Source organism: Mus caroli, unplaced genomic scaffold (genome assembly GCF_978045245.1).
Source record: "Mus caroli unplaced genomic scaffold, Mus_caroli_1 scaffold_12, whole genome shotgun sequence".
NCBI classification, from domain to species: domain Eukaryota; kingdom Metazoa; phylum Chordata; class Mammalia; order Rodentia; family Muridae; genus Mus; species Mus caroli.
In genome coordinates this window covers 11,542,095-11,569,226 of record NW_028227267.1, presented here as the reverse complement: position 1 = coordinate 11,569,226, position 27,132 = coordinate 11,542,095, and the positions used below count along the sequence as shown (strand labels likewise).

The window sequence follows — 27,132 nt, the reverse complement described above, 5'->3', positions numbered from 1 at the left end:
GGGTTTATGCCTCCCCAACCCCATGTCTCTTTAATTTATATGTATGAGTGCCTTTCTTCCTTGTATATTGGCCTGTGGAGGCCAGAAGAGCCCACCTCATGTGCACATGGTGCGTGTGTGTGTGTGTGTGTGTGTGTGTGTGTGTGTGTGTGTGTGTGTGCGTGCGCGTGCGTGCGTGTGTGTGTGTGTGTGTGTGTGTGTGTGTGTGTGTGTGTTGTTCTACCACACACTCTTTTTCGCTGACCCAGAAGCAACAGAGTCAAGGGCCATAAACTGAAACTTCTGGAAGCACAAGTCAAAACCCAACCCCTCCTTTTAAGATGATCTGGGATATCTGTTAGGAGGAAGGATGACCTCAGAACATGTCAGGATGACGGAGCTGACGAACACAAAGACGATCCAGTCTTCTTTCTCACATCAAAGTCACACAGTTTCCAGTGTGTAAAGGAAAAAGAACAACTCAACCCCATAGTTACAGTGTAATATACTTTGTATTTCTTCAGGTTACACATGGTGCTTGTTTGTGTGCAGACGCCTTTGAGGAGCCCACAGCTGTGTGGAGGGGTTGCTTCTGAGACTGAGTGGGGCCAGACGGGTCACTGTTCTCCACTGTTCCTAAGTACAGGTGCTCATGTGCAAGAGTAGAGAATATCCGGGAAAACAAAGCGAAATGCACAAAAACGGGTGCCCTGCATACAAGCAAGATGGCACCACGTTGCAGATTCCAGGAGTGGCAGGGAGGGAGCAAACCCTCAGGTCCAAGCCGGCCAGTGGGGCTTGTGCTGGAGTGAGCTTCAGTGCTGGCCGTTGTGACAAACACTGTGTGGTTAGTGTTGCAGGGAGACATGGGATACGTGACTGGGGACAGTTAGAACAGGACAGGCACGCAAGGTTGAGCCCTTTCAGGGAGGGGCACAGGAGGAAGACAGAAGGGAAAGGGGAGGGAAGACACTGTTGGAGCATGCATCCAAAGTGAGGCTGGCTGTCAGATAATGAAAACCTTCATGATATCCGAAGACTGAGCTCAGGACATGGTGATGGCTTAAGCACAGCGCTGTGAGCACAGGTGGGCTGTGGGTAGGGGTGAGCTGTGGGTAGGGGTGAGCTGTGGGTAGGGGTGAGCTGTGGGTAGGGGTGAGGTGTGGGTAGGGGTGGACTGGGTATGGATAGGAGTGGGCTGTGGGTAGTGGTGAGGTGTAGGTAGGGGTGAGGTGTGGGTAGGGATGAGGTGTGGGTAGGGGTGGACAGGGTATGGATGGGAGTGGGCTTTGGGTAGAGATGAGGTGTGGGTAGGGGTGAGGTGTGGGTAGGGGTGGACTGGGTATGGATGGGAGTGGGCTTTGGGTAGAGATGAGGTGTGGGTAGGGGTGAGGTGTGGGTAGGGGTGGACTGGGTATGGATGGGAGTGGGCTTTGGGTAGAGATGAGGTGTGGGTAGGGGTGAGGTGTGGGTAGGGGTGGACTGGGTATGGATAGGAGTGGGCTGTGGGTAGTGGTGAGGTGTAGGTAGTGGTGAGGTGTAGGTAGGGGTGAGGTGTGGGTAGGGGTGAAGGTGTGGATAAGGGTGAGGTGTGGATGGGGTGGGCTGTGAGTAGGGGCGGGCAGGACAGCACAGTGGGAGTGTCCTTCATTCTTCTTCCACGCATGACCCCAGGCAACTGAGTTTCATTGCCTCCATCATAAAGTATCATGCCATGCCAAGTCTGTCCTGTTGCCTAAATAGTGGCAGTGTTTTGCAGGGTACCAGTGATGGTGCGGGGGTCAAGGTGATGTAACAGAAGACTCTCCTCCCGGCTTGGTTCCAGGCAAAATTAACTCAAGTGGACAATGAAAGCAGCTTGGCCAGTCTTAATTCCTGAGCATGCAGATAGCTTAGACCTAAGAGAGCCATTTGCAAGAAGTGGCACAAAAAAAAAAAAAAAAAAAAAGGCAGCGTGATACCTAGGAGCGATTGCCTTTTTTTCTCTTCTTGAGAGAAACAGATTTTCTGTTGTTGGTGAAGGCCCTTGAAGACTGTAGCTTAAACTCAACTGGAAAGTGGTCACTGACATCCAGGGCCTAGGAAATGGAAGTAGATTTTGGGGTTAAGGAATGCCTGGGACAAGCCATGGCTTTATCAATGACTATGTTCAGGGACGGATGAAACATCTGGGGTCACTCGGTGGAAACTGATGGATGTTGCTCTTGGTCCTGGTCCTGGGAAATTTTGTCAGGTCTTCAAATCTGTAGATCGTAAGACTCAAGAGCAGCTCTCCCACACTTACCTCCTCCTCAGACAACTCATAAGCTTTCTGAAAGTCAAAGACGCCACTGGAACGGGGAACCACGGAGTTGACTATCTCTTGTCCACAAAGCACAATCCTGGAGTGAGGACAAAGAAGATAGATGCATAAATTCGTCCAAGCTATAGACTTTTGGGGTAAAGGGGAGGTCTGAGTTTGATTCTGGAGTCTGTTGAGCAGTCTAACTCACTTTTGTAGTGAGTGTTTCATGTTCACAGCTAAGTTTAGCTTGCTACCTATGCTGCTGGTTGGTTTTTGCAAACTTGTTAAAAACCTAGACATATCTGGGAAGAGGGAACCTCGGTTTGAAGAATTTCCTCCATCAGACTGGCCTGTGGGCATGTCTGTGGGGGGCATTATTTTTAAATTGTGAATTGATATAAGAGGGTCTAGCCCACTGTGGGCAGTATTACTCCTGGGCAGGAGGGCCTGACCTATAGTAGTGGACTACTTCAGTTTTGTTTATCCAAAGTAATTTATAAAACACTCATAAATGACAAAAGAACTGCCAAAGGTATCGCCATCCCTGATATCAAATTGCTCTACAGAGCTATAGCAATACAACTACCATGGTACTGCCATAAAAACAGACTTACTGATCAAGGAAATAGAACTGAAGACCCAGAAATAAGTCCACACACCTATGGACACCTGATTTTTGATAAAGAAGCCAGAAATACACACTGGAAAAAAGATAGACAGCATCTTCAACAAATGTTGCTGGTCAAATTGGATGGTTGCATATAGAAGAATTCAAATAGATCCATACTTATCACCTTGTACAAAACTCAACTCCAAATGAATCAAAGACTTCAACCTAAGACCAGGTACACTGAATCTGACAGAAAAGAGGAATAGTCTTGAACTCACTGGTACAGGAAAAGTCTTTCTAAATAGAACACCAATAGCACAGGCACGAAGACCAATAATTAAGAAATTAATGAATGGGACTTCATTCATGAAAATAAAAAGATTCTAGAGTATATAAGGAACTCAAAACAGGGACATCAAGAAAACATATAACCAAATTTAAAATTGGGATACAGATTTAAAAAAAGAAAAAAACAACTTAAAACATGGAACAAAAATGGCTGAAAAAAAAAAACACTTAAAGAAATAGTCAACATCCTTAGCTGTGAGGAAAATACAAATCCAAGTCCGTTGAGATTCCATCTTACAGCAGTCAGAGTGACTAAAACAACAATGCAAGCGACAGCTCATGCTGGCTAGGCGGTGGAGTAAGAGAAACACTCATCCATTGTTGGTGGGAGTGCAAACTTGTTCAGCCACTATGGAAATCAATGGGCAGGTTCATCAGAATGATAGGAATCAATCTACCTGAAGATGCAGCTATACCATCTGGGCATATACCCAAAGGATGCTTCTATCAACATTCTAGCAACAGAAACAGTTGCTCAAACATGTTCACTGCTACTCTATTCATAACAGCCAGAAACTGGAAACAACCTAGATATCTATCAATGGATGAATGGATAAAGAAAAATGTAGCATATTTACACAATGGAATATTACTCAGCCATTGAACATGAAATCAGAGAATTTGTAGGTAAATGAAGCTAGAAAAAAAAAAATCATCCTGAGTGAGGTAACGCAGATATAGAAAGACAAATATGGTATGTATTTACTTAAGTATTTGCTTAAATGTGGATGTTAGCTGACTAGAACAGATAGTCATGCATGGGGGAGGTTGAAGTAAGAGGATCAAGCGGAGAGGAAGGGGAGAAAGAGAAGGAGGGAATATAGGGAGGAAGAGCTAAAACTAAGGGCCATTTGAAGGGTCACTTGGAAACCTAATACAATAGACGTTTCCTGTCCTATAACATATATGAGGGTGCTAAATGAAATTGACAAATACTGGAGGAGATGTAGTCCCAGCTGGACATCTCTCATCACCAAATGAAGCGTCTAGTACTAGGAATGGGTTATCCCCAATCAATTTGTTAGCCAAAGAGGTTCTATGGGAACACCCAAGCAATTCAGGCTATGGCCAAGGCTCTCCACAGGTCAACAGTAAAGCCCTGATGCTGAAGAAAACACCTATATTCCAGACTATATAAACCTATATAAACTCACTGAGCACAGAGAAATCAAGCTGGAGCCTGCCTACCTAGAGCCTTCACCCTTAACGACCAGGATTATTAATACTGGGATTTACTCTGCCTGCTACTAAAGGAGAACAGTAAACACCAACCCACCTACACACTTTCTACTTACAAGAGTGACCTGCCTGCAAGTTACGTTGCTATAATAGTGGCCCAACGCTTGTGAGAATAACCAACCAATCTTATTGACATGAGTTGGAACCCGTACTCAAACTGCTTGGGTGACTAGAACCTGAGACTAGATAGGCCAGGGACCTGGGGGGAAAGCAAATACTACTGTCCTGCTAAAGGAACATAGCGATGAAATGACTCCTAATGACATCCTCCTATATTCATAGATCCGTGCCTTGCTCAGCCATCACCCGAGAAGCTTCCTCTTATGGGAACAGAGACCCACAGGCAAACTTTACACAGAGAGTGAGCGACTTTGGAAAAGCTCTGAAAGGGAAGTCTCCATCAAATCCTTCCTGTCAGAGTTCAGGGAACTCTGAGGAAGAGAAGGCAGAGTATAAGAGCTGGAGGGAGTGGAGGACAGAAAGGAGTCAAGGCCTTCTAGATACAACAGGGCTGGTACACGTATGAACGCACAGAGACCGTGGCAGCACGCAAAGGGCCTGCATGGGTCTGCACCAGATGGGACCTAGAGCAGACCTGAAACTATCACTAATTGACAGTCACTTGCAAATGAAAATTTAGATTTCTCCAAGGGAATCTCACTGGGAAAACAAACTATTGGTAAGGCTAGGCTTCAAGCCAGCAGCTGATAGGATTCTACTCAGCAACACAAAACAAACTCATCAGTGACTTTGGAGGCTCTTTCTGTCATAATGTTCAATCGGGGCTTTTCCCCCTTCAGTGTACAGCTCCTTTGTATATAGTGTGGCTTCTGGTTTGGGGTTTTATGGGATCCCTGTGTATCTGGATGCATGCGTCTATATACACCCCTGTGTATCTGGATGCATGCGTCTATATACACCCCTGTGTATCTGGATGCATGCGTCTATATACACCCCTGTGTATCTGGATGCATGCATCTATATACACCCCTGTGTATCTGGATGCATGCGTCTATATACACCCCTGTGTATCTGGATGCATGCGTCTATATACACCCCTGTGTATCTGGATGCATGCGTCTATATACACCCCTGTGTATCTGGATGCATGCGTCTATATACACCCCTGTGTATCTGGATGCATGCGTCTATATACATCCCTGTGTATCTGGATGCATGCGTCTATATACACCCCTGTGTATCTGGATGTATATACATGAATCTATATACATTCCTTGTGCTTTTTCTTGGGCTCTTTTCCTTGTTCGGTTGTTTTGTCCTATTCTGATTTTTTGTTTGTTTGGTTTATCTTACTGCATTTTATTATTATTCCTTATAAGCCTTATTTTTTTTCTAACAAGAAACAGAAAGGGTATGAATCTGGAAGGAAGGGAAGGAAGGGAGGAACTGGGAGGAGAGGGGGAGAGGAACTATAATTAGAATGCATCGAATTAAAAAAATCAACTTTCAATAAAAGAATATAAATAAATGGGCTGGTGAGATGGCTCAGTGGGTAAGAGCACCCGACTGCTCTTCCGAAGGTCCAGAGTTCAAATCCCAGCAACCACATGGTGGCTCACAACCATCCGTAACGAGATCTGGCGCCCTCTTCTGGAGTGTCTGAAGACAGCTACAGTGTACTTATTATAATAAATAAATAAATAAATAAATAAATCTTTAAAAAAAAAAAAGAAAATAAATAAATGAAAAAGAAAAGAAAAGTAGCCGAGCAAGCTAGAGGGATCAGGCCAGTCAGCAGCTCCATCATGGTCTCTGCTTCACTTTCTGCTTCAAGGTCCTGTCTTGGTTTCCCTTGATAATAGACTATAACCAGTAAGCTAAACTATACAAGACAAATTCAGTACAAACCCTAACTCAAGAAAATGAGTTAGACATATCTCTGACATCCAGGTACATGAACCTACATACTCACTTGCATTCACCAGCACTTGCACGCATGTGCACACACACACACACGTTTAAAATTAAAAAACAAAAAACAAGTAAGTGGCCTCTAGCATTTGTCAAGGGAGGTGACGGTCTATGTGGTCTTAGTGCCCTGCCTGATTTGTGGAAAGTGCAACAAACTGCCCTTGCATGGCTCTGCCCTGAGCTTTTCTAATTCCCAGTGATGGCTTGGTCTCTGGGTTTGAGCTGCCGGGGTTCCCATAGCTGGAGTGGCTGAGTCAGCCCAGCTGGTGCCATTTCCCCAGCTCAGCTGCAGACGCTTGAGAATGGGAAGAGAGGCCTGGGAGCTGGGGATGCCGTAACTTCTCACTCTGGGCTTCACTTTTGAAGGCTGGAACAGTAAGAGCCAACAAGGAAACTGCGGCCTCAAAAAGCCCCAAGAGGAACAAAGGTGGCCAAGAGATGGGTATAAAGTCCAGACCTCAGACCTGAGAAGGAAGCGTTGCTGTGCTCCCTTCTCAGCAGGCTGAGCGATGGGAACAGCAGGCACCCTGGTATTCAGGTTCCCCCATTGGTTGTCTGTGGTTTCTGCTGTGGATGGTCACTGACATTCACACACTTCAGACACTCCAACGTTCCCCCTGACTTGAAGAACAGAGCTGACAGTGCTTGAAAAATCCCAGGGTAAGTTGCAGTGCACATGATTGTCATTATTTAAACACATGCATCTACGTTTCTGTGTAGTAATAGTTTAAAAACTATTCAAGTCAGGCATGGTGACACATGCTGAATCCCAGCACTTGGGAGGCTGAGGATGAAGGACCAAGAGTTCAAGATCATCCTGGGCCAAAGAGTGAGTCTGGAGCCAGCCTGGACTACATGACAAAATCCTGTCTTGGAACAGAAAGTAGAAATACCATTGCATTAAATACTCTCATTTTAAGTTTGAAAGTTATTTCCTTATTGGGGATCGAGCTGTTGCAAGCATATGAGACCAGAAAACAGCCTTGTGCAAGTGGATTTCCCCCTCCCTGTTCAGGGAATCAAACTCAGTTCTTCATGCTTGTGCAGCGAGTGCTCTACCTGCCGAGCCTCCTCGCTGCCTCTTACTTTGATTTTTCAAGTAGTACCTGAGGGTATAAACGTTGGCTCAAGATATACAGGTGGGCTGCACACTTCAGCAGTGTTTATAGCAGCAAAGCCCTGGTAACAGCTGCATGGCCAGTGATGGCAGTGGGATGACTTACTGCAGTCTATGTTTGGGATAAAATTGGTGACAGCACAGGAATTGCCTGTGGCCATAGATTCCTGAATGTTCCAGGTATCAACAAGAACACACAAATGTATTTAGCACTGGTCATAGGACAGGTATTGCATTTTACATGTGTTATTTCATTTAATTCTCATTATATCCCCACAACTGAATTACTTTCAATGTTAACAACTTTAATTTACAAGTGAGAGAACCAACACAAAGTATGAGTCTCTTAGTCACAACACTTGAAGTGGTGGAGTTGTGACTTGAACTCGGGCCCTTCTGACATCAGTGTTGGCCACGGCCAAGTTTTTCTACAACCACATAATGAAATACTGCATAAGAAGCCAGAGGGCCCTTGTATAGGGCTAGCCTCCAAGCCAAGCAGCCACCACCTTGGACAGTCACCTGTGTCGGTGTGATCATCCCAGTTGGGATTGTTGACTGTTTTACACCTCCACAAAGAAGGCTGAGAAGGGCCACAGGACTCGTGCCTGAGGTTCCAGGCCCACTCTACCACCTGCTGTATGCAACTCATCCCCGAGTGCCTGCCCATGGCCTGGGGAAGGGATAGGGTGTGTAACCCTAGTAAGATTAAGGGACCCAGGCTTAATCTATACACTTGTGGAAAATCTGTGCTAGGTAAAGACTTCCTGGTGTGGCCACCTGGCAGGAAAGCACCCACACTCTAGTAAGTAAGCCCCGACATAGGATCTACAAGGAAACCTAACACTCTCACGTGTTCCCTGGACCAAGCTTTGGTGGAACCCTACCTTGGTTTGGTATTGGGACTGTAGGGTATGCAGTGTTTACATCTCTTCAAGGGAAGAAATTTTAGCTAACAGTTTTGAAAGGGAGCTGACTCCTTCTCGGGCTGCCCTGGGACAAATGCAGCCTTTGCAGAGGTCTCACCTGTCATAGGCACAGCTGGTACTCTTCTTGACCGTAGTGTCCTCTTGGTCCCCAATCAGCCAAACAAACTTGGGGTCCGTCCTCAAACGGATGTTCTGCCAGGCCTTCTTGGGGACATAGCTACAGCCGGCGTTGAAATCACCCATGAAGATGAAATTCTGAAAGGCATGTTTTAGACCCATTACTTGGTAAGCACTGGAAGACATTGATGCCTTCATTTTCTACCACCACCAAGGACTCCCCTTCCACTCCCAGTGAACAAACAGTTATATTTGTTTGCTTGTTTGTCTGGTTGGTTGGCTTGGTGTGGTTTGCTTTTGAAGATGGTATAGTTCTGTGTAGTCCTGTCCTAGAACTCCTTCTCTATAGACCAGACTGACTTCCAACATAGAGATCTGCCTGTCTCTGCCTCCCAAGTGCTGAGATTAAAGGCGTGCACCACAGCTGCCTGGCCACAGAGTATAAAGAAGTCTTTGTGACCTGAATTGGACCCCTTCCAATATATTTTTATATAGTATGTGTGTGAAAGCATGCACGTGCACATGTGTGTGTGTGTGTGTACACGTGTGCAGGTCAACATGCAAGAGCTGGATCTCATCTGTCCTACTCTGGGTTTCAGAGATGGAACTTGGGACATCGGGCTTACACAGCAAATTCTTTTACTTCCTGAGACATCTCCCTGACCCATCCATCCCAGTTTTAACTCCTGGCCACAGCACACTAGAATGTGACTGTATTTGGAAGTTAGATCTTTTGTTGTTTGGTTTGCTTTGAGGCAGAGTCTTGCATAACCTAGGCTGGCCTCAGTTAGCTCTGTAGCCCCAGATGGCCTTAAACCCCTGATTCTCCACAGCCATCTCTTGATCTCTATGCACTGCCACAGCCAGCTGGGGAATGGGACTTTAAAACTGTAACTAAGGTAAAACAAACAAACAAACAAAAAAGTCAGGTGGGTGGTCCCTTATACAGGAGCAGGGTGGGGATTTGATCCTGGCTTTTGGCTTTGATCCCCAGGGTGACAAACAGCCCAGAGTTGCTTCAGACACTGTCTTTGCTACACTGCTACGTTATAGCAAACTCACAAAGCTCCCATATCTTTTGCCTTTCTTTTAATTCATTCATTTTATTTTATTTGCCTTGGAGTTTTGCCTACATGTATGTCTGTGTGAGAGTGTCATGTCCCCTGGAATTGGAGTTACAGACAGTTGTGAGCCGCCATGTGGATGCTGGGAATTGAACTCAGAACGTCTGTAAAAGCAGTCAGTTCTCTTAATCCCTGAGCCATCTCTCCAGCCCTGCATCTTTGCCTCCCTTTTAAGAGAAGAGAAAACAGGTTCCAAGTGAGTCACAGTTTTGACAAGGATGCGACAGCGAGAAGAAGGAGTGGGAGAGAGGATGCTCAGCCACTGTGCTGTCTGATGCTTAGTCACCCTCTTTCTGTAGGCGGTTGTGCACAGGTTGGCAAGAACACTGGAATCCAGCTAAGATATCCCCTCCCATAAGCACTGCAGCAAATGTGAATGAATATACACCTCAGCACCCAAGAGGCAAAATGCACTTGCCTAGTGTGATGGCAGTTGCTTTGGTATCTCTCTGTGTCCTATTGTATGTTTTGAGGGCAGAAACTAAAGCCTAACGCTCAGTCCTTAGAGAGTCCTAAGGGAGGCAGTCAAAAGAGTTAACTGTCTTTCTCCACCCTATACCACCAACTGTTGGAAGTGCACCCATGACATCCTCAAAGGCCAAAGGAAGAGAATTTTAACATCCCACACTACAGAGGAAACAGCTTATTTCCTTTTTTGTGCTATTGTTTGAGATGATTGCTGACTTTCCAGTTTTCCTTAAGAACAATTTATTTTGATATCTGCAATTAGGGTTTCCCTTGAGATTAAGGTACACAGTCAAGGACAGAACATCATCTCTGACCTGCATGGAGTGACTTACAAGCTCAATTCAGCTTGGTTTGAAAGCGCCATTAGCCATGGAAGGATCAGGTTAGACTCTAACCCTTAAAGGGATCGGATGGGCAGCTCTAGGCCACCAGCCAGGAGCTTGAGCATTAGGGGTCAAAGGTCAATCTGCCCTTCTGAAGGTTCCTCGTCCAAGGTTCCTTCCTCGGGGTCTATTGATCGATAGATGCTCAATATACCCTTGCTGAGTGCATGAGATTTACCATTTGTCCTGGAACTTACAAATAAGCAATAAAATACACTCTTGGGCTTCTTGACGGTCAGTTCTGGCCAGCTGTGTCCACACTTGACTCATTTCATACCTTTAGCAGAGGAACTGAGAAGGAAGAGGGACTCTCAGCATCATATTCCGAAAGGAAAAAAAGAGGAATTTGACAGGAGAGCCATCTGAGCCCTTCCGCATTTACCAGGTGCTTCCTCAAACCCTCAGCTCAGAGCCTTCCAAATGGAGAGGTGATGGCTGCCTTGAGGAGCAGTCTCCATATTGCTTCTCCTTTTCATGATCTTGCCTCTGAAACACTCCTGACCTCTCTACCTCACAGTTCTCAGCTGTGAATTGGGACAACTTGTAGGATTGCTTATGTGTGGCAGGCTGTACACATGTGCAAGCACACATATAGGCGTGTTTGTGGGGGCCAGCCTGTAACCTGGGGGAGTGTTCCTTAGGCGCTGTTGCTCTCTCTCTCTCTCTCTCTCTCTCTCTCTCTCTCTCTCATTCTGTGTATGGGGTTGTCTATTACTTTACGGTTTCTGGGGATTGAATTCAGTCCCTAATGTTTTCAGGGCAAGTACTCTATTAACTGCACCTCTCCCCAGCCCCTGTTTAGATTGAGAAGATTAAACTCACTTGTTCTTGTGTAGTCCCAGCACACTGCCAGGGCCCCAGTGCCCAGTGCTGACCTCCATTATTCATGCAGCAGAGCATGGATTCCCAAGGCCCACTGGGACAGGCCCAAGCAGCTTTAGCAAGAAGGAATTTTAGGGCTGAAGATAAGCCTAGGATGAGGCAGTGAATCTGTGGAGGCTTGCACATACTCTGTCCCTTTACCCTCCTACTCAGTACCTGGGTGTTGCTTGATGGAAGCAAACAAGCACCAAGAGCCTCACCTCTGTCTTCCATTGGCTTTTCACATCCGTGTAGACGTCGACCAGCTCATCTATCTCTTTAACGGAGGTCTCGGGAGTTGTGTGCAAGGGGACAATCACGAAGTCCTTGACAGCTGAGGAATGGCAAATAGGAGGTGGCACAGTGAGAATTCTGGAATTCTGGTTTCTTTTTTAAAACACGGAAATATTATAAGAATATGTTTTTGTCTTAATCCGTGAGATATGGGGCTGTTTTAGTTTGACCACAGCCTCTGACTATGACTTGTCTCGTGCTCTGTGAGGGGTATGATTTTGCCAGCTGCAGATAGATTCTGATTTGGAATTCTGGGGACTTTTCAGAGGGGTATATAAAAGTTAGGTCCCCAAGAGGCGTGGTTGGTTGTTGGCTCATTGCTGATTGCTGTTAGTCACAGTTTGTTAAGTAGTTGTGTGCAAAAAAGAAACAACAAGAAGACCTTAGATATCCTGACAGTGCAGATCAAACTTGTTCCAAGGAACTCAACACCCCTAAACAGCAGGAAATAGTCTGACAACTACTTCCTGTTAAGGGCCCACTAATACTGCCTGAGAAACTGTCCCTTCTAGGAGGCACTGCTACATGTGGAGGCTGGAGACAGGCTCCAGCCAGTGGCTGGGACTTTAGGACTTAGAGCCACAAGGACACTTGCTTTCTTTAAGGACATAGAAGACTCCTCACTCCCACCTGTACTCTCTCCAGTTAAAAGGAAGCTGGTGGCACCTGCTGGCACTGTGGGTTCTCTCTTTCCTCTCCTTCTTTCTCCTTTCTTTTTAAATGTGTGTGTGTGTGTGAATCTATATGTGTGTCTCTGTGTGTGTTATCTGTGTGTGTGTCTGTGTGTGTCTCTGTGTGTGTGTATCTGTGTGTGTGACTATGTGTCTGTGTATGTGAATGAGTGTGTGTGACTGTGTGTCTGTGTGTGTATGTAGGTGTGTGACTATGTGTGTCTGTGTGTATGTGTGACAAATCACATTGAAGAGTTGGTTTTCTCCTATGTGGGTTCTGAGGATCTCACCTGCTCTTTCTTTTTCAAAATTTTTCTCTTGGTTTATTTGGAGTAATAAAAACTGTTTATGTTTTATGGCTGTGTCATTCTTTTCTAAGAGTAATAAATTCATCTGGGTGGGGTGGCACACATCTGTATTCCTAAACTTGGGAAGCTGAGACGGAAGGATCAGAAGTTTCTCAGGCAGTATTAGTGGGCCCTTAACAGGAAGTGGCTGTCAGACTATTCCCTGCTGATTAGGGGTGTTGAGTTCCTTGGAACAAGTTTGATCTGCACTGTCAGGATATCTAAGGTCTTCTTGTTGCCTCAAAAATGAAAAGGATGACTTAGATCAGACAGACAAAAGGTAACTTGGGATAGGGTCTTAGTGACTACTTTGTTTAAAGTGGCCTTCTGGGACTGTAGGTGTCCAAGGTGACTAAGGCAAGATGAATGCCCGGCATAAGTGCATTTATTTTGCTTCTGTCTCCTCTGCTACCTTAAACTTTGGCTCAGATTCTGAGTTGACATGATCACCATTTAAGGAGGCAACAAGTCTCTCATCCCCTGAGACTGAAGACAGATGTTCTCATCGTTCCAGAAACAGTGAACCCTGCAGGAAGGTCAAGCCCTGTCGGAAATCTAGGCAGAAACCCCAGGTAGCAGCAATGTCCTCAGGACACCCAAATTGCCCCCGGGGGCCAGTCACAACATTCATGTGACATTGTGACCAGGACTGCTGATCAGTGTCCAGCTCTACCTCCCCTGGCTTCTCTTCTTTGCTGTCTCTCTCTGCTTTCTGGGGGTCTTGCCAGAGTCCCCCAGGACAGGGCTCAGGACACTGCCACCTGCTTCCTGCTGTTGCCACAACGACAATTGTGCCTTTCTTGTTTCCCCACCACCGTCTCAGGTGGGACTCTTGGGGTGCTAGGTGCTAGGTGCCAGGTGGCAGACCTGATTTGTTGTGAGTCCTAGACCTGGCCCCTGACTATGGACTCTGATAATATGTTTGGCTTTTGTGCTTAAAAAAAAAAAAAAAGAAAAGAAAAATGGAGGCTGGCAAGTTTATAGTCCTTATGTAAGGAAGAATAAAAGCAAACAAACAAACAAAACAAAAAATTAGAAAGCAGATCATGGCAGCATACAGCTTTATTACTGGTACATGGGAGGTTGAGGCAAGTTCTATCTGTGAGTGTGCGGCCTCTGGTCTATATAGTGACACCCTGTCTCAAAAAACAACAACAAAGGAAAAAGGTGCTGGAGGGAGGGCTCTGCAATGAAGAGCATTACTATTCTGGCAGAGGATTGCAGTTCGTTTTCCAGCACCCATGTTGGGTGGCTCACAGCTGCCTAAACTCTGTTCCAGGGCCATTCAACATCTCTGGCCTTCTTGGGCACCCGTGTACACACACACACACATGTACAAAAGGATTGCTGCACTCACTGTCCTCAGTAGCCTCTCCTCTTTTTCTACTGAGAATTCCCACACCTCTTTCATAATCTTCTAAGTTAATTAACCCTGGGCAGAAATAGTTAGTGATGTAGTTCAGGATGTTGCAACAGTGTGGGATGGATATAGGCATACTTCCTTTAATTCTGCATATATCCATGTGCCCCATCTGTCTCCCTGCTACAGTGTGATGTCATCCTGGCAGGGGCTCTGTCAATCTTATGCTCTGACACATAGTAAGTAGTGAAAAGCATTTGGTGGTGCATGCTGCAACTTACATTTTAATGCTCAATTCTTTTTATCTATTTTCTTTCAGCGTAGAAGAGTGGGTCCAGAACCTTGTGCATGCTAGCCACGTGCCCTCTCATTGAATTATACTGGTGGCTCTTGTTATTTTGAGACAGAGTCTCACAATATAGCTTAAGCTGACTTAAAACTGGCCAATCCTTCTATCTTTGCCTCCTGGGTGCTAAAATTTCAAGTACATGCCACCATGTCTGGTGAAATCTCCACCTCATATTGAGTACAGTGGTGACTGGGAATATGGGCTTTTGGGTTGGTGGCTTGACTTACAACCCTGGCTCATCTTTAGTGACTTTCAGTCTCATTTTTGTTTTTGTTTTTCAAGACGGTTTCTTTGTATAGCCCTGGCTGTCCTGGAGCTCACTTTGTAGACCAGGCTGGCCTCAAAATCAGAAATCCGCCTGCCTCTGCCTCCCAAGTGCTGGGATTAAAGGCATGCACTACCACACCCAGCTTAGCTTTCAGTCTTTAACAGCTTGCCTGGCTACTTTCGTAGCTGGATTCTGAGCAAGTGATAAATGCCTTTAAACTCTCAGTTTCTTCCAATCCTAGTTAGGGACAATCCTCAGGAAACTGGCCATTAATCCTGGACCCATAGCCAAGTCGTTGGGGATCAGAGTGTAACTGATATGGCTTTTCTCCCTCCTGGCAATCTGTGGAGAAGGCTGCTACACTATGGAGTGAGCTGCTACACTGTAGGAAGAGGGAGACTTGGCGTTTTCCTTTGGTGGCCCCTACTTACGTCTTTTGAAAATGAAGGAGGAGTTGTATGTGACAGGGATCAAGAACTGTGATAAACCATTTCCATGGCCCTAAATACTCAAGAGCTATCAACGATCCCAGAAAGTAGTACTCAGGCTAGGAGGTCCTGCATCTCAGCATTCGGAAAAGTAAGCCTGGTCCTACCAGACCAGCTTCTTTTCTCAAGTATTAACTCTCAGCTCAGGCATCCCATAAGACAATGCATGCGTCTGAGAGCATGGCTCACACATGCTCAGGGCTGTGCCTCTCCATGGGCTGCCGGGGAGGTAACCAGGAGAAGGACTGTTATGGTTTAAATATAAAGTGTCTCACATAGTTTCACGTGTCGAACGCCTGGTCCCCATCTGGCAGCAGCATTTGGGGAGGTTGTGAAAACTTTAAAGACATGTGCTGGAAGAACTGGGTCACTAGGAAGTGACTTTGGAACCTGGTGCCTTTCTCCCACCTCTCTACCATGAGGTGAAGAAACCCTGTGGCCTATGTTCTCATTGCCATAATGTTCTGCCCCACCACAGTCCCAGAATCCATGAAGCACAGAACATGACCTGAACTCTCTGGAACATAAATAAATCTCCCTTCCTCCAAGGTATTTGGTCATGGCAACCTCAAGAGTAAGATATGGGGTCATAGTCTCACCAGTAAAGGGCGAATGGAACCAAACCACAAAGGGCTCCCTGGAAAACACGTCTGCGTCTCCATCCTGATAGTCATGGTAGTGGTATTTTTTCTTCACAGACACCAGCTTCTCCCTAGAAGAGAAAAAAAAAATGCCTTCTCACTGAGTCTTTTGGTTGTGAACATAGTTTCCTTTGACTTCAGTAGCTTCCAGAGCAGGCTCAAGTGGTGGTGGTGGTGGGTCTGGAGGCTCTTTTCTCTAAGAACAGGCAGTCAGCTCTTCACCACAGAGTTGAGGGTCTGTGTTATACCTGCTATCTGGGGCACATCAAGGGAATGTTCGTTAAACAGATTGGCAGTAGGAAGCCAGTGAGAGTCCTCTGTGCTACACTCATGTGCTGGGACAGGCCTTCCTCATAAAGGACAAAGAACTCCTTCCCCAGCAAGTCATTAGTTGTCACAGTGCTGTGGTGTCTTCTAGTTAGTGACTGGGTCGTTTTCTTATTAAGGGTTTTAGGTGATTTGCTTTGAAACAGGGTCTTGCCTCATATAGCTCAGACTGACCTTGAACTTGCTGTGTTGCTTGAAGAGCCTCCTGCCTCCACCACTGGAGTTGAGTGCTGGGACTTAAGGCCCGTGGCACCACAGTGTTAGGTAGGGATTGACCCAGGTTTGCATATGCTGGGCAAGCCCTCCATCAGCTGAGCTACAGCCCCAACACATAGTGTGACATCAGTGTGATATCAGTGTGTACAGCCCCAACACACATGTCATCAGTGTGACAGCAAAAATTCTGATTGATAATGATAAGTGCCTACAGGCCAGAATCAAATGGTTTTGTTTTATTTGAGCAGGGTCTTGGAATGTAACTCTCACTAGGCCTAACACCATGTAGACCAAGCTAGCCTCAAACTCATAAACTCTCCCTGCTTCTGCCTCCCAAGCCCTGGGATTCAAGGTATGTGCTACCATGCCTTGCCTAGAATCTATTTTTAAAGATTTTTGAAGATACACATTTGGATTCGATTCAGTCAGGTCAAGGGTCAGCTCACACTCACTTGTAGAGGAAGGCGTACTGCTCTTTGTACGTGTTTCTTCCAAGTCGAGAGCTAATCACATAGTTGTATGTTGTGCTTCTTCGCGAATTTCTAGAAAACAAAATATTATAGCGTGTTGTAAACACAAAAGACATGCCTGCGGCATCTGCCTCCACATTCCCAGGGCTGGCATAGAGCACCATGGCTTACTCTTATTTCTTGTCCTAAAAAGATGGCTACTATTTTTACCTCCCACTCCATTATTATTATTATTATTTGTTGTTGTTGTTGTTGTTGTTGACAAGGTTTCTCTGTGTAGTCCTGGCTGTCCTGGAACTCACTTTGTAGACTAGGCTTGCCCTGAACTCAGAGATCCACCTGCCTCTTCCTCTTGAGTACTAATATTAAAGGTGTGTGCCACTATTACCTGGGCCCCACTGTATGATTTAATAACACAAGGCTAGAATTTGAGGGTAGACATTTTCTTAATTTTTTAAAATTGTATTTGTTTATTTACTTTACATTCAAATATTAGCCCCCTCTCCTCCCAGTACCCTCTCATGTAGATCACCACACCCTTTCCACCTTCCCCTTCTCATTTGTGAAGGGGGATCTCCCTTCTGGGTGTTAGCCTTCCCCCACATCACTACCACCTTTCACATCAAGTTGCTACAGGACTAGGTGCATCCTAGGGCAGACAAGGCTGACTATTTCGGGGAACGGGATCCATAGGCAGGCATGCAACAGACTCAGGGATAGCCCCTGCTCCAGTTGTTGAGGGAACTTCATGAAGACCAAGCTGCTCATATGTGCAGGGGGCTTAGGTCTTGAGGCTAGACCTTTTCATTTCAAACTCCATAAGCTCTGGCCTGCTTCTGTAGGATCACAGGGGCCAGAGATGGTCCAGGCAGAGTCAGAAGTTCCTGATTTGGATTCTTTTTTTTTTTTTTTTTAAAGATTTTATTTATTATATGTAAGTACACTGTAGCTGTCTTCAGACACTCCAGAAGAGGGCGCCAGATCTCATTGAGGATGGTTGTGAGCCACCATGTGGTTGCTGGGATTTGAACTCTGGACCTTTGGAAGAGCAGTCGGGTGCTCTTACCCACTGAGCCATCTCACCAGCCCCCTGATTTGGATTCTTAAGATGGCTTAGCAGGTAAAGATGCTTTCTGCAAAGCCTAACAATTTGAGTTTAGTCTCCAGCACCCAAAGGGTGGAAGGAAAGGACTGACCCTGAAAATTGTTCTTTGACCTCTAGATGTGTATCATGGGACACACACACATGCACACCACCATTACTATAACTCCTATTTCTTGGTGAGGCCAAGTTTCTCATGTCACCTGTCCACATACCACTTCTGAGGTCTACCAGATGCCTCCTCTTCTGAAGCCCAGGACCTGCTCAAAACTTCTGGTACTGATTTCCAACAATCAACTATTTATTCCTGGGGTCCAGAGCTTCACCACGCAGGGAGGGAGGGGGCAGCAGACTATCTCTGGCCTGGACAGGAAACCTGGCCCTCTGTGAATGTATCTAATATGCTGACAACCAGACAGCCTTACACTGTTTCCCTCCATCGACCCCCCAAAGGATCTAGGGCCTAATTGCTATCTGGCTGTCTTGTGGTCAGTTGGAAAAGACAGAGGGGCTGATTCAGGGACCAACTTAAATTTTACAGAAATTTCTTGGGTTTCAAATGTGTGCTCTAAACCAGACCCAACCATGGGAGGCCAGGAGTGAGGATGGCAGACCTCGCTAGGCATTCAGTTTGGAAGGCTGGCCCTCCACTAGCTCTAGCCTGCTAGGTTTTAAGGCAGCATATTGCTTTAGAACTGCACTGTGAGGTGGCTTGGACCCTTTCCCACTTTACAGAGGACAAAGAGATGTGCTGGCAGCTGCAGAGCTGGCTCACATGTACAACATGTCTTAGCATCCATTCATCTAACTGGGAGATCAGTGGGGTGGGGTTATTTTCTCCTTAGAGTGCTCATCCCAGTCTAGGCAGGTTGGGTGTGAGGGTGTTGAAACCTCTCACTTCCAGACTGGCTCCAGGCTGACTGTGGGGAGAAATCTGGAGTCTATCCTCTTGGCCCCTACACTCCTAAAAACTTCCCTGAAGGCTGAAGTGGCTAAGCCAGGATCCAGGTCTAAATGTAGATGAGATGAGCAGACCTCTTCCCATGGCATGCTGTCTCGGCACAGACCCTAAAGCAACAGGCCAACTGACTACGTGAAGCCTCCAAAACAGTGAGCAAAAACTTTCCTTTATTTTTTTTTAAGATGTCTTTCTCAGGTATTTTATCACAGTAATGAAAAGCTAATGAACATGGTAGTTTGTGGATCATTCAGAAGGAATATAAATCATCAATATTAACTGGTGTCATTTAAAACTATTGGAAGAGACTGCCTTTTGTTTCCATTGCTTGTTCCCTCCCCTCCCACTCTCTCCCTTGAAACAGGGTATTTTTGTGTAGCCCTGGCTGTCCTAAAACTTGCTCTATAGACCAGGCTGATCTTCAAATTCAGAGATCTGCCTGCCTCTGCCTCTTGAATGCTGGGATTAAAGATGTAAGCCACCACCACCATCACGACGGTTTTTTTTTTTTAAATGTGTAGCTCAGGCTGACTTCAAATTTATGATCCTCCTGCCTCTGCCTCCTTCAGTAAATCCTACTGATGTATACTACCACAACGAGCTTTACTGAGGGTAAAACACTCAAATCATACAGAAGTATTGAAACAACAAATGGTCTCCTATTCCTTCACTGACCTAGTTCCATGGTGGAGTCTCAGTCTTTTTTTTTTTTTTCTCCAGACAAGGGTTTCTCTGTATAGCCCTGGCTGTCCTGAAACTCACTTTGTAGACCAGGCTGGCCTCGAACTCAGAAATTCGCCTGCCTCTGCCTCCCGAGTGCTGGGATTAAAGGTGTGTGCCACCACGCCCACCTAGTCTCAGCCCAGATGTAAGCATTAATAGTTGTTAACTCATTCTTCCAAGGCTTTCTCCCGTGATCATCCAGACATACCCCTCCCTGCAGTATTCATGTGAAAGTAACCCGGTGACCTGAACTCACTGTTTCTGATACATTGTAGCCATTTTCCCATGCTGACCATTTCCTCTACCTTCTGGTTTCACTTGGCAGCAAGATTTCTTAGCTCAGTCTCTTACCTACTCCTTTCACTTTCTGTCCCATTTCTTCCTTTTTTTCCTCCAGTTTTTACTCTGTCATATTAAAACCAGCCAGGCGAAAGCTCACCATGGGAGCCTACTCAGCCCTGGCCACGCTGCCCGGTGGTTAGAGTAAATGCCAGCCATTGCACGGGTTTCTGTTCCCCTACCACATGTCAGGCACTCTTGCACTTTACAATGTCTGAAGGCCCATCCCTCTCCCCTTTACCCATTCAGCTTCTCCATCAGCATGGGACAGATGTTGTTGTTGCTGTCCTTGATTTCCATCAACAGTATAAGGTCACAGCGTTTGATGATCTGCAGAGAGAATTCTCAGGGTTTGAGGCTGTTTACTGTAAATAGCCAAACCTTTCACCAGACACTTGCTGTGAGAGGGCTAAGCTCAGAGCCAGGCTGACTCCATGACAGGCTGCAAACCGACAGTTAGGGAGACTAGGCCTGAGTTTCTGTTTCCCAGAAACGAGAACCTGGATCCAGGAACCAGGGATCAGCCAACCACAGCCGTAAGCGACCAATCCAAGGACACCATGTCTTCTGGCCTGAAGTAAGGATAGGTATCTAGAATGAATAAGGAAGCCCTCAGGGAGGTCTCCAGAGCCTGACCAATTATAGAATGAGTCAGACTCCTAGAGCTAGAGCTAACCAATCAAGGTAAAAGGGCACATACTCCTCCCTGGAATTCCCATAACTGACCATAAAAAGCTGCGTCTGCGAGCCCACTAAGTGTCCCCATTCCCAAACGGGGAGAACCCTGCATGCAGGAAATTCATTGGAATAAACGCTCTTTGCTATTGCATACTATTTGAGTTTAGGTATCATTTGGGCTCCAGGCACCATAGTCAGGTGATTGCTAGCATGGCTTAATCTCTTCCTGAACTAAAAGGGCTTCCCGAGAGCAGAGCCTTCAGTGTGGTTATATCCCTTCATGTTTTGTTGATGTTTGCTATTGTTTTGAGATGCTGTCTTGTTATTTAGGCTGTTATTTGGTTCCAAACTCTAGGGCTGAAGGGATCCTCCTGCCTCACACCTTAGTAGCTAGGATTGCAGGGCACATTGTGTGCCCAGTGGTTTGGTTGTTGCTCTCCTTTGCTTTATTTTTTTTGTCCATTTTTAATTTTTTTAATTAGTTTGTTTATTTGAGACAGTCTCAGGCTGGCCTAAAACTTGAAGATCTGCCTGCCTCTTCCTCCAGAGTGCTGGGATTAAGGGTGTGCACCGCCAAACCAGGCTGGTATTTCTATTTTAAAGATGAGGAGACTGAAGATCGGACAAGGTTAAGTACATTACCCCGTCCTGCAGCCAGAGCATATCCACAGCGGCATCTGAATCTAAGCAACGGAGTCCAGAGCCCTAGCCATGACCCTCTCGCACATCTAAGTTTGGGTCAGCTTCTGTGGTTATAGCAGTGGCGATAGCAGTAAGTACCTGCTGTGTCTTTAATGAGGAAAGGGTCTGGGCTGGCTTTTGCAGACATCAAAAGGCCTAATTACAGTGATAACAAATCTAAAAGCTAACATTTATTGTGAACCTACTTCACAAGAACACTAAGAGAGGGTTATGATGTTAGCCCATTAAGTCTAGATGGTAACTGTTAGCATTTTGTCTAAGCTCTACCCCACAGTTACCTGGCAACAGCCAGGTAGGCCTGACACACTATAAAAGGGACTGCTTGCCCCCTCCTCGCTCTCTTGCTCTCTTTCTCTCTTGCTCTCTCTTTCTCTTGCCCTTCCCTTTTCTGCCTCCCCATTCTCTTCTATCTCTCTCCACATGCTCATGACCATGACTGGCTCCTCCTCCTCCTCTCCTCCTCCTCCTCCTCCTCTTCCTTCTTCTTCTTCTTCTTCTTCTCTCTCTCTCTCTCTCTCTCTCTCTCTTTCTCTCTCCCTTTCTCTGCCTCTATTAACATCTTAACTTCTCTCCCCATGCCCTGAATAAACTCTATTCTATGCTATACTGTCCTGTGGCTCCTCCCTCAGTGGGGAGGGATGCTTTGATATGGGCCCACCAAGGCACTCCCTTCTCCCCATACCTAACTACACCTCCATAGAACATATCCCCCCTCTCTTTAACTTTTAATAAACACAATAGTAACTAAACTCGGAGTAGTTACATAATTTTCCTGAAGTCAAACAGCCAGTACAACTGGGAGAGCCAGGATTCCCGAGCATCTCCAGTCACAACTGCAGCAGGGTGGAATTCAGGTTCCCAAAGACCCAAAGACCAGGGACGCAGCCTTTAGAGAACTGAAGACTGACAACCGGCTGCTTGGGGAAGCTGGGATTCTAGTTTAAACCCACAGCATTGGCCACACGGGACTCACTAGCAGCCTTGTGCTCAAGCTAGCCTGCTGGTTAGTTATTGGAAACTACCACACCTTTCTAGAAATGACTGTAAAATGTACACTTTCAGTGTGTGTAATGGCACACACCTGTAATCCCAGCACTGAGACAGAGGCAAGCGGATCTGTGTGAATCTGAGGCCACCCTCATAGTGGCATAGTCTGAGCCCAGGGCTACCTAGTGAGGCCCTGCCTCAACACACAGAGACAAACAAGTGTACACACTGATTCGGTTTTTCCACTGATGCTTCACAATGATACAATAGATGGAGTGAGAGTTTGGGGAAGCACCAGGCATGCAGGTGGCCAGAAGTAGATTATTGTTTCTAAGGCCCAGTGGCTGAGTACCAGAACTCTCAACTTCTTGCTTAATATTACCACATAGACGTGTGTGTGTGTGTGTGTGTGTGTATGTGTGTGTGTGTAGGGGGTTGAGTATCTGTGCTTGTGGCTCTACATATACCTATATATGTGAGGACGTGTGGGGACCAGAGGTCAACCTCAGGAGCCTTCCATCATGTTTTCGGAGACAAGGTCTCTCCTTAGACCATTAGGCTAGTGAACACACAATGAGCTCCAGCAATCCTGTTGTCTCTGCCTCTTCAGCGCTGGGGCTGGAAGCATGCACCATCACACCTGGCCTGCTCACTTGGGCCCTGGGGAACCAAAGTCAGCTCCTCGTGCTGGGTCAGCAAACAGCTTACTGACTAAACATCTGCCCGGCCTTATCTTTCTTTATCACCGAGGAAGTCAATGTGTTGAGTGGTAAAGGAACTTCGCAGGTTTTCATAACTAGTTGGGAAGAGCCAGGCACAATGCTGACTACACAAGCTAGGACGTCCTTCCCGCTCTTCTACGCTAGACAGACCACATGGGGGCAAAGTTGTCCATATTTGGTCATCACTGTGCTCTTCGCTGGCGTGGTTAGAGCATGAGGAGGTTGCCTTACTCATCTTGTTTTTGCCCGATCTAACCATCTGTAGTTGATGGATACTGAGCCCAGCTTAGGTGAGTGTCCTGTGCTCTTCAGTCTGCATCTGTCACGCCATCTCCGAAGGGAGAGCCTGTGCCAAGGCACTGGGCTTGCGTGGGGGAGGTTGGTCACCCTTCCCAAGCCTTATGGTACGTGATAATGATTGTTTTCTGAAGTGCTAACTACTGAGTTCTTAACCGGTAGACTCAGAGTTCAGCCTTGCAATCATCCTGTTTTTAAGCCCATTCTACAGATGGGATAGCTGGAGCTCAAGGAATAAGCCACCCAATGCGGTGAAGCTCGTAAGTGGTAGGGAGGTGGATTGAACTCCGCTTCTCCCCCCTGATGTTATGCTGGTCCCTGCTTAAAGATATCAGATAGAGCTTCTCTTTACCCAAGACCTCTCTAGACCTCTCCAGACTGTCCCCTCCCCCTCCCTCAGTGCATACATGACACCCTTATCTGGATTCCATCCATACTAGCCATGCAAGTCCTCCACAAACTCTTGCCCTTAGAGGTTTTGACAGCATAGCAGTTGGCACAACTGCCTTCCAGGTTGTGGTAACCTTCTGTGAAGGCAGGAATTTGGCATTGGCCAAATCTTAAAGGATCCAGAGCTTGGTTCTGAAAGGGCTGCCTGGGTGTCTCTTCCCGAGTAGTAGGAACCGGAAACATGGCTTTTTCCTGGGACCATGCTCTTTTAAGAATCCGGACAACAAGATCTTGCAGATACTTGTCTGAGGAAAACTTCCCAGAGATAAAGCAAGGAAATCAGAAACCAGTATCAGCTGGAGATGCAGGGTTCAGAAATTCTTGGTAAGCAAGCAACGGGACGTCAACAGGAAATCTGGCTGTGCTCTTGGGAAGGGAACCTGAGCCCATGGCTTACACTTACTCTATGCCAGTGAGTCAGTCATTCCAGAGAGGGTCCTGGCCTCTGGCATGCTGATCTCCTTGGCTGTTGAGTGTGGTGGCCAGGAAGGGGATCTGAAGTTTAGACCCCTCACTACTCACATTCTCTTGCTGTTCAGGTCACCAATGCTCACTGAACCATAGAGGAAGCAGCTGTACAGAGGGCTCTGTGCAGAGGACTACAGAGCAGATGGGACTCAGCTCAGTTGGTAGAATTCTTGCCTGCTGCACACCAGTCTCCAACATAAACCAGGTGATAGCACATGCCTCTAATCGCAGCTCTCAGGAGGTAAAGCCAGAAGGATCCGAACTCCAAGTCACCTTTGCTTACATAGAGAGTTGGACCAGCGTAGGCTTCATAAGAAATACTGATAATAGTCTTCTAAGTCTCACTTCTTGTTTTACTTCTTTTTTTATTTTTTGTTTTGTTTTGGGTTGTTTTCAGGGGAGGGTTTTTTTTGTTGTTTTGTTTTTTCTTCCAGACAGGCTCTACATAGCCCTGGCTGTTGTGGAACTTGCTCTGTAGACCAGGCTGACCTGAACTCACAGAAATCTACCTGCCTCTGCCTTCCAAGTTCGGGGAGGCTGGAAGTGAAGGCGTGTGCCACCACTGCCCTGCCTAAACCCTAACTTGTAGCGTCACATAACGCCCTTCTCGTGGCACACCTACATCACTAACCTGAATGCTCTGCTACAGAGAATGTTGCTTGCATTCTTTGGGCGGCAAATGTGTCTTTCTCCTTGATCCTCACAAGCACTAAGGATTCTGATTGAGCACCAGGTGTTTGGAGTCAACTGCCACTGTTCTGTTAGATGGCTCTGAGAGTTTAGGGAGATTGGCTTTATGAGGATAGGATGAAGTTTTGACAAAAGCTTTAAGAAGACCTGTGGGACTCAGCTCTCGGAAGAAGCTGTGTGGAGAACCGGAACCACCAGAGAACAAAACACAGCCCCCAAGAGGGTAGCAACACTTCCAGGGTTGAATAAGTCAGGAATGTAGATAGACACATGGTCCCTGGGCCACGTGTGAAGACACTGGGAAATAGTTTCCTTGCGTGTTAGATTTCTCCATTAAGCTGTGGTGTCAAAGTTCCCATTGGCTTAGCACAGCTGTCCTGCTAAAAACACAATCAGAGTTGCTTAGCTATCACCTAAAGGGCATTGTCACCTGGGGCCCAGGACTATCTTGGCAGGAGCTCAGCAGATCTTCTGCCTGTATCCTCTACCGGACAGTAGCACGGCAGTGGCCTCGGCTGGGCTCAGCTTGCCTAAGGTGGGTTTCACTGACTAGCACTACCGGCCACGCCACTTTACGTGAAGTATCAGGAAAAGAGGGGACCTTGAGCTCCCTCAGCTGAGAGATGGGGTCTGAACCCAGGGCTGCTGGCACTTTCACCACAACACTGGGACCTTTGGTGCTGTTGCTGCTACTGGTAGAGGTGGTGGTGCTGGTGTGTGTGTCATGTTGTGCTAAGATAGGGTCTTGTGTAGACCAGGCTGACCTTTAATCTTCTCTACAGCCAACAATGACCTTGAACTTTGGACCCTCTTACCTGTACCTCCCCAGTATTGAGATTGCAGGTGTTGGATGCCATGCCTGGTTTGTGCAGGGCTGAGGATAGAACTCTGGACTTCACAAAAAGCAAACATCCTACCACAGGAAGCAAACCCCAGTTCCACTCTGGTTTGTTTGTTCCTGAGTGCCTGCCACCCCACAGAGTCCCAGGATCAAAAACCATGGAACAGAGAGCCAGTTGGCTCCAGAAAACTATAAGCAGCTTTCCCAGACAGGTCATATTGCCCAAGGACAGAAATATCCATAAAGGGAGACAGAGCAGAACTAAGAGTTGGGGAATCAATGGGGGAGAGGGATAAAGGGATTAAAGGATGAAAGGAGAGAGACAGGGAGGGAAGAAGGAAGAAGGGAGAAAGAGAGAGAGCCAGAGGGAGGGGAGGAGGGAGGGAGAGAGTGCCAGGAGGGAGCTCCCCTGCTTCACCAAGATTATGAAGAGGAGGCAGGCAGGGCTGCCCCAGCCCCCTCACCACCAGCCCCGAGCTCCCCAGCACCTCGTAGCCCTTCTGAGTTCAAACTCTTTAACAGCCCTTGCTTGGAAAGTTGACAAATGAGACTATGCATTTACAGTGACTGACACAGACATTCAGTATGTTCAATTAAAACCGTCAGAACAGCAGCCAGTACCCGGAACTGACTGCCAGCCAGACTCTGGCAAGAGCATCACATTTACCTGCTCAAGCAAACTTGCAACACCCCCGAGGGAAGCACAGACCCACCCAGTCTGAAGATGGAAGGAACAGAGCATACCCAGAGCGGAGTGATGATGGTAATGGTAGTGATGGTGCTACAGCCACCTAGTAAGCCAGCAACCCGTCCTTACCTCCCCCTCACCCCCAGGGCAACTTCAGACACCTGAAGTCCACAGCTGGGAGAAGGTGCGAGTGGTGTCCAGGACAGGAACATGACTCACCTTCACAATGATATCCATGGCTTCATGGTTTTCCTTCTTGCTCGCTCCAAAGGACCTCACATTGAAGGAGCAGAGCCTTAGGGCCAGGGTGTCTTGGAGGGCAAGGATGAAGAGCAGCAGGGAGGCCAGGCGTGGGGAAGCTGGGTGCAGGGACATCTTTGCACTCCTGGGACTTCAGGCTGGATGAAGACAGTGCCTGGCTCACTGACTTATAAAGCAGGCTGGTAACAGGAATTACTGGATCCCTCTAGGTCACTTTCACTTCTCTGAGGAACTCACCATCACGCGTTTCAATCCCCAAGGAAATGAAGATAATGGGTTAGCCATTAGAGAGTCCTCTGGTTTTCTTGTCCTCATGAGGAAAACGTCATGCTGCATTTACAAACCAGCCTCCTTAAAAGCCACTCATAATCTCAGTGGGCAGGGGTGGGGTGGGGTTAGCTCTG

At 46.8% G+C, this 27,132-nt stretch overlaps 1 protein-coding gene across 1 annotated transcript; it reads right to left on the bottom strand.

Annotated features, from left to right (window-relative positions):
• Positions 1–1,912: 1,912 nt before the first annotated feature.
• Dnase1l3 (deoxyribonuclease 1L3) lies at positions 1,913–27,097 on the bottom strand. Its single transcript, XM_029468710.2, has 9 exons — positions 26,966–27,097; positions 26,687–26,865; positions 20,186–20,274; positions 16,805–16,894; positions 15,768–15,880; positions 11,613–11,725; positions 8,536–8,693; positions 2,264–2,360; positions 1,913–2,057 (listed from the first exon to the last, which is right to left on the bottom strand). The coding sequence occupies exons 2-9, from the start codon at positions 26,840–26,842 to the stop codon at positions 1,941–1,943; spliced, it is 933 nt and encodes a 310-aa protein (XP_029324570.1). The 5' UTR covers positions 26,843–26,865; positions 26,966–27,097; the 3' UTR covers positions 1,913–1,940.
• Positions 27,098–27,132: the final 35 nt, after the last annotated feature.

Bases quoted from the DNA above. Each gene is read 5' to 3' on its own strand.
- Dnase1l3 (XM_029468710.2), bottom strand. From the start codon at position 26,842: ATGTCCCTGCACCCAGCTTCCCCACGCCTGGCCTCCCTGCTGCTCTTC. The intron at 16,895-20,185 runs GTAAAGGGGAGA...TTTGTTTTCTAG, and splicing joins CTGATGGAGAAGCTGAATGG to AAATTCGCGAAGAAGCACAA. The intron at 11,726-15,767 runs GTGAGACTATGA...GCCATTCCTCAG, and splicing joins GTTCCATTCGCCCTTTACTG to CTGTCAAGGACTTCGTGATT.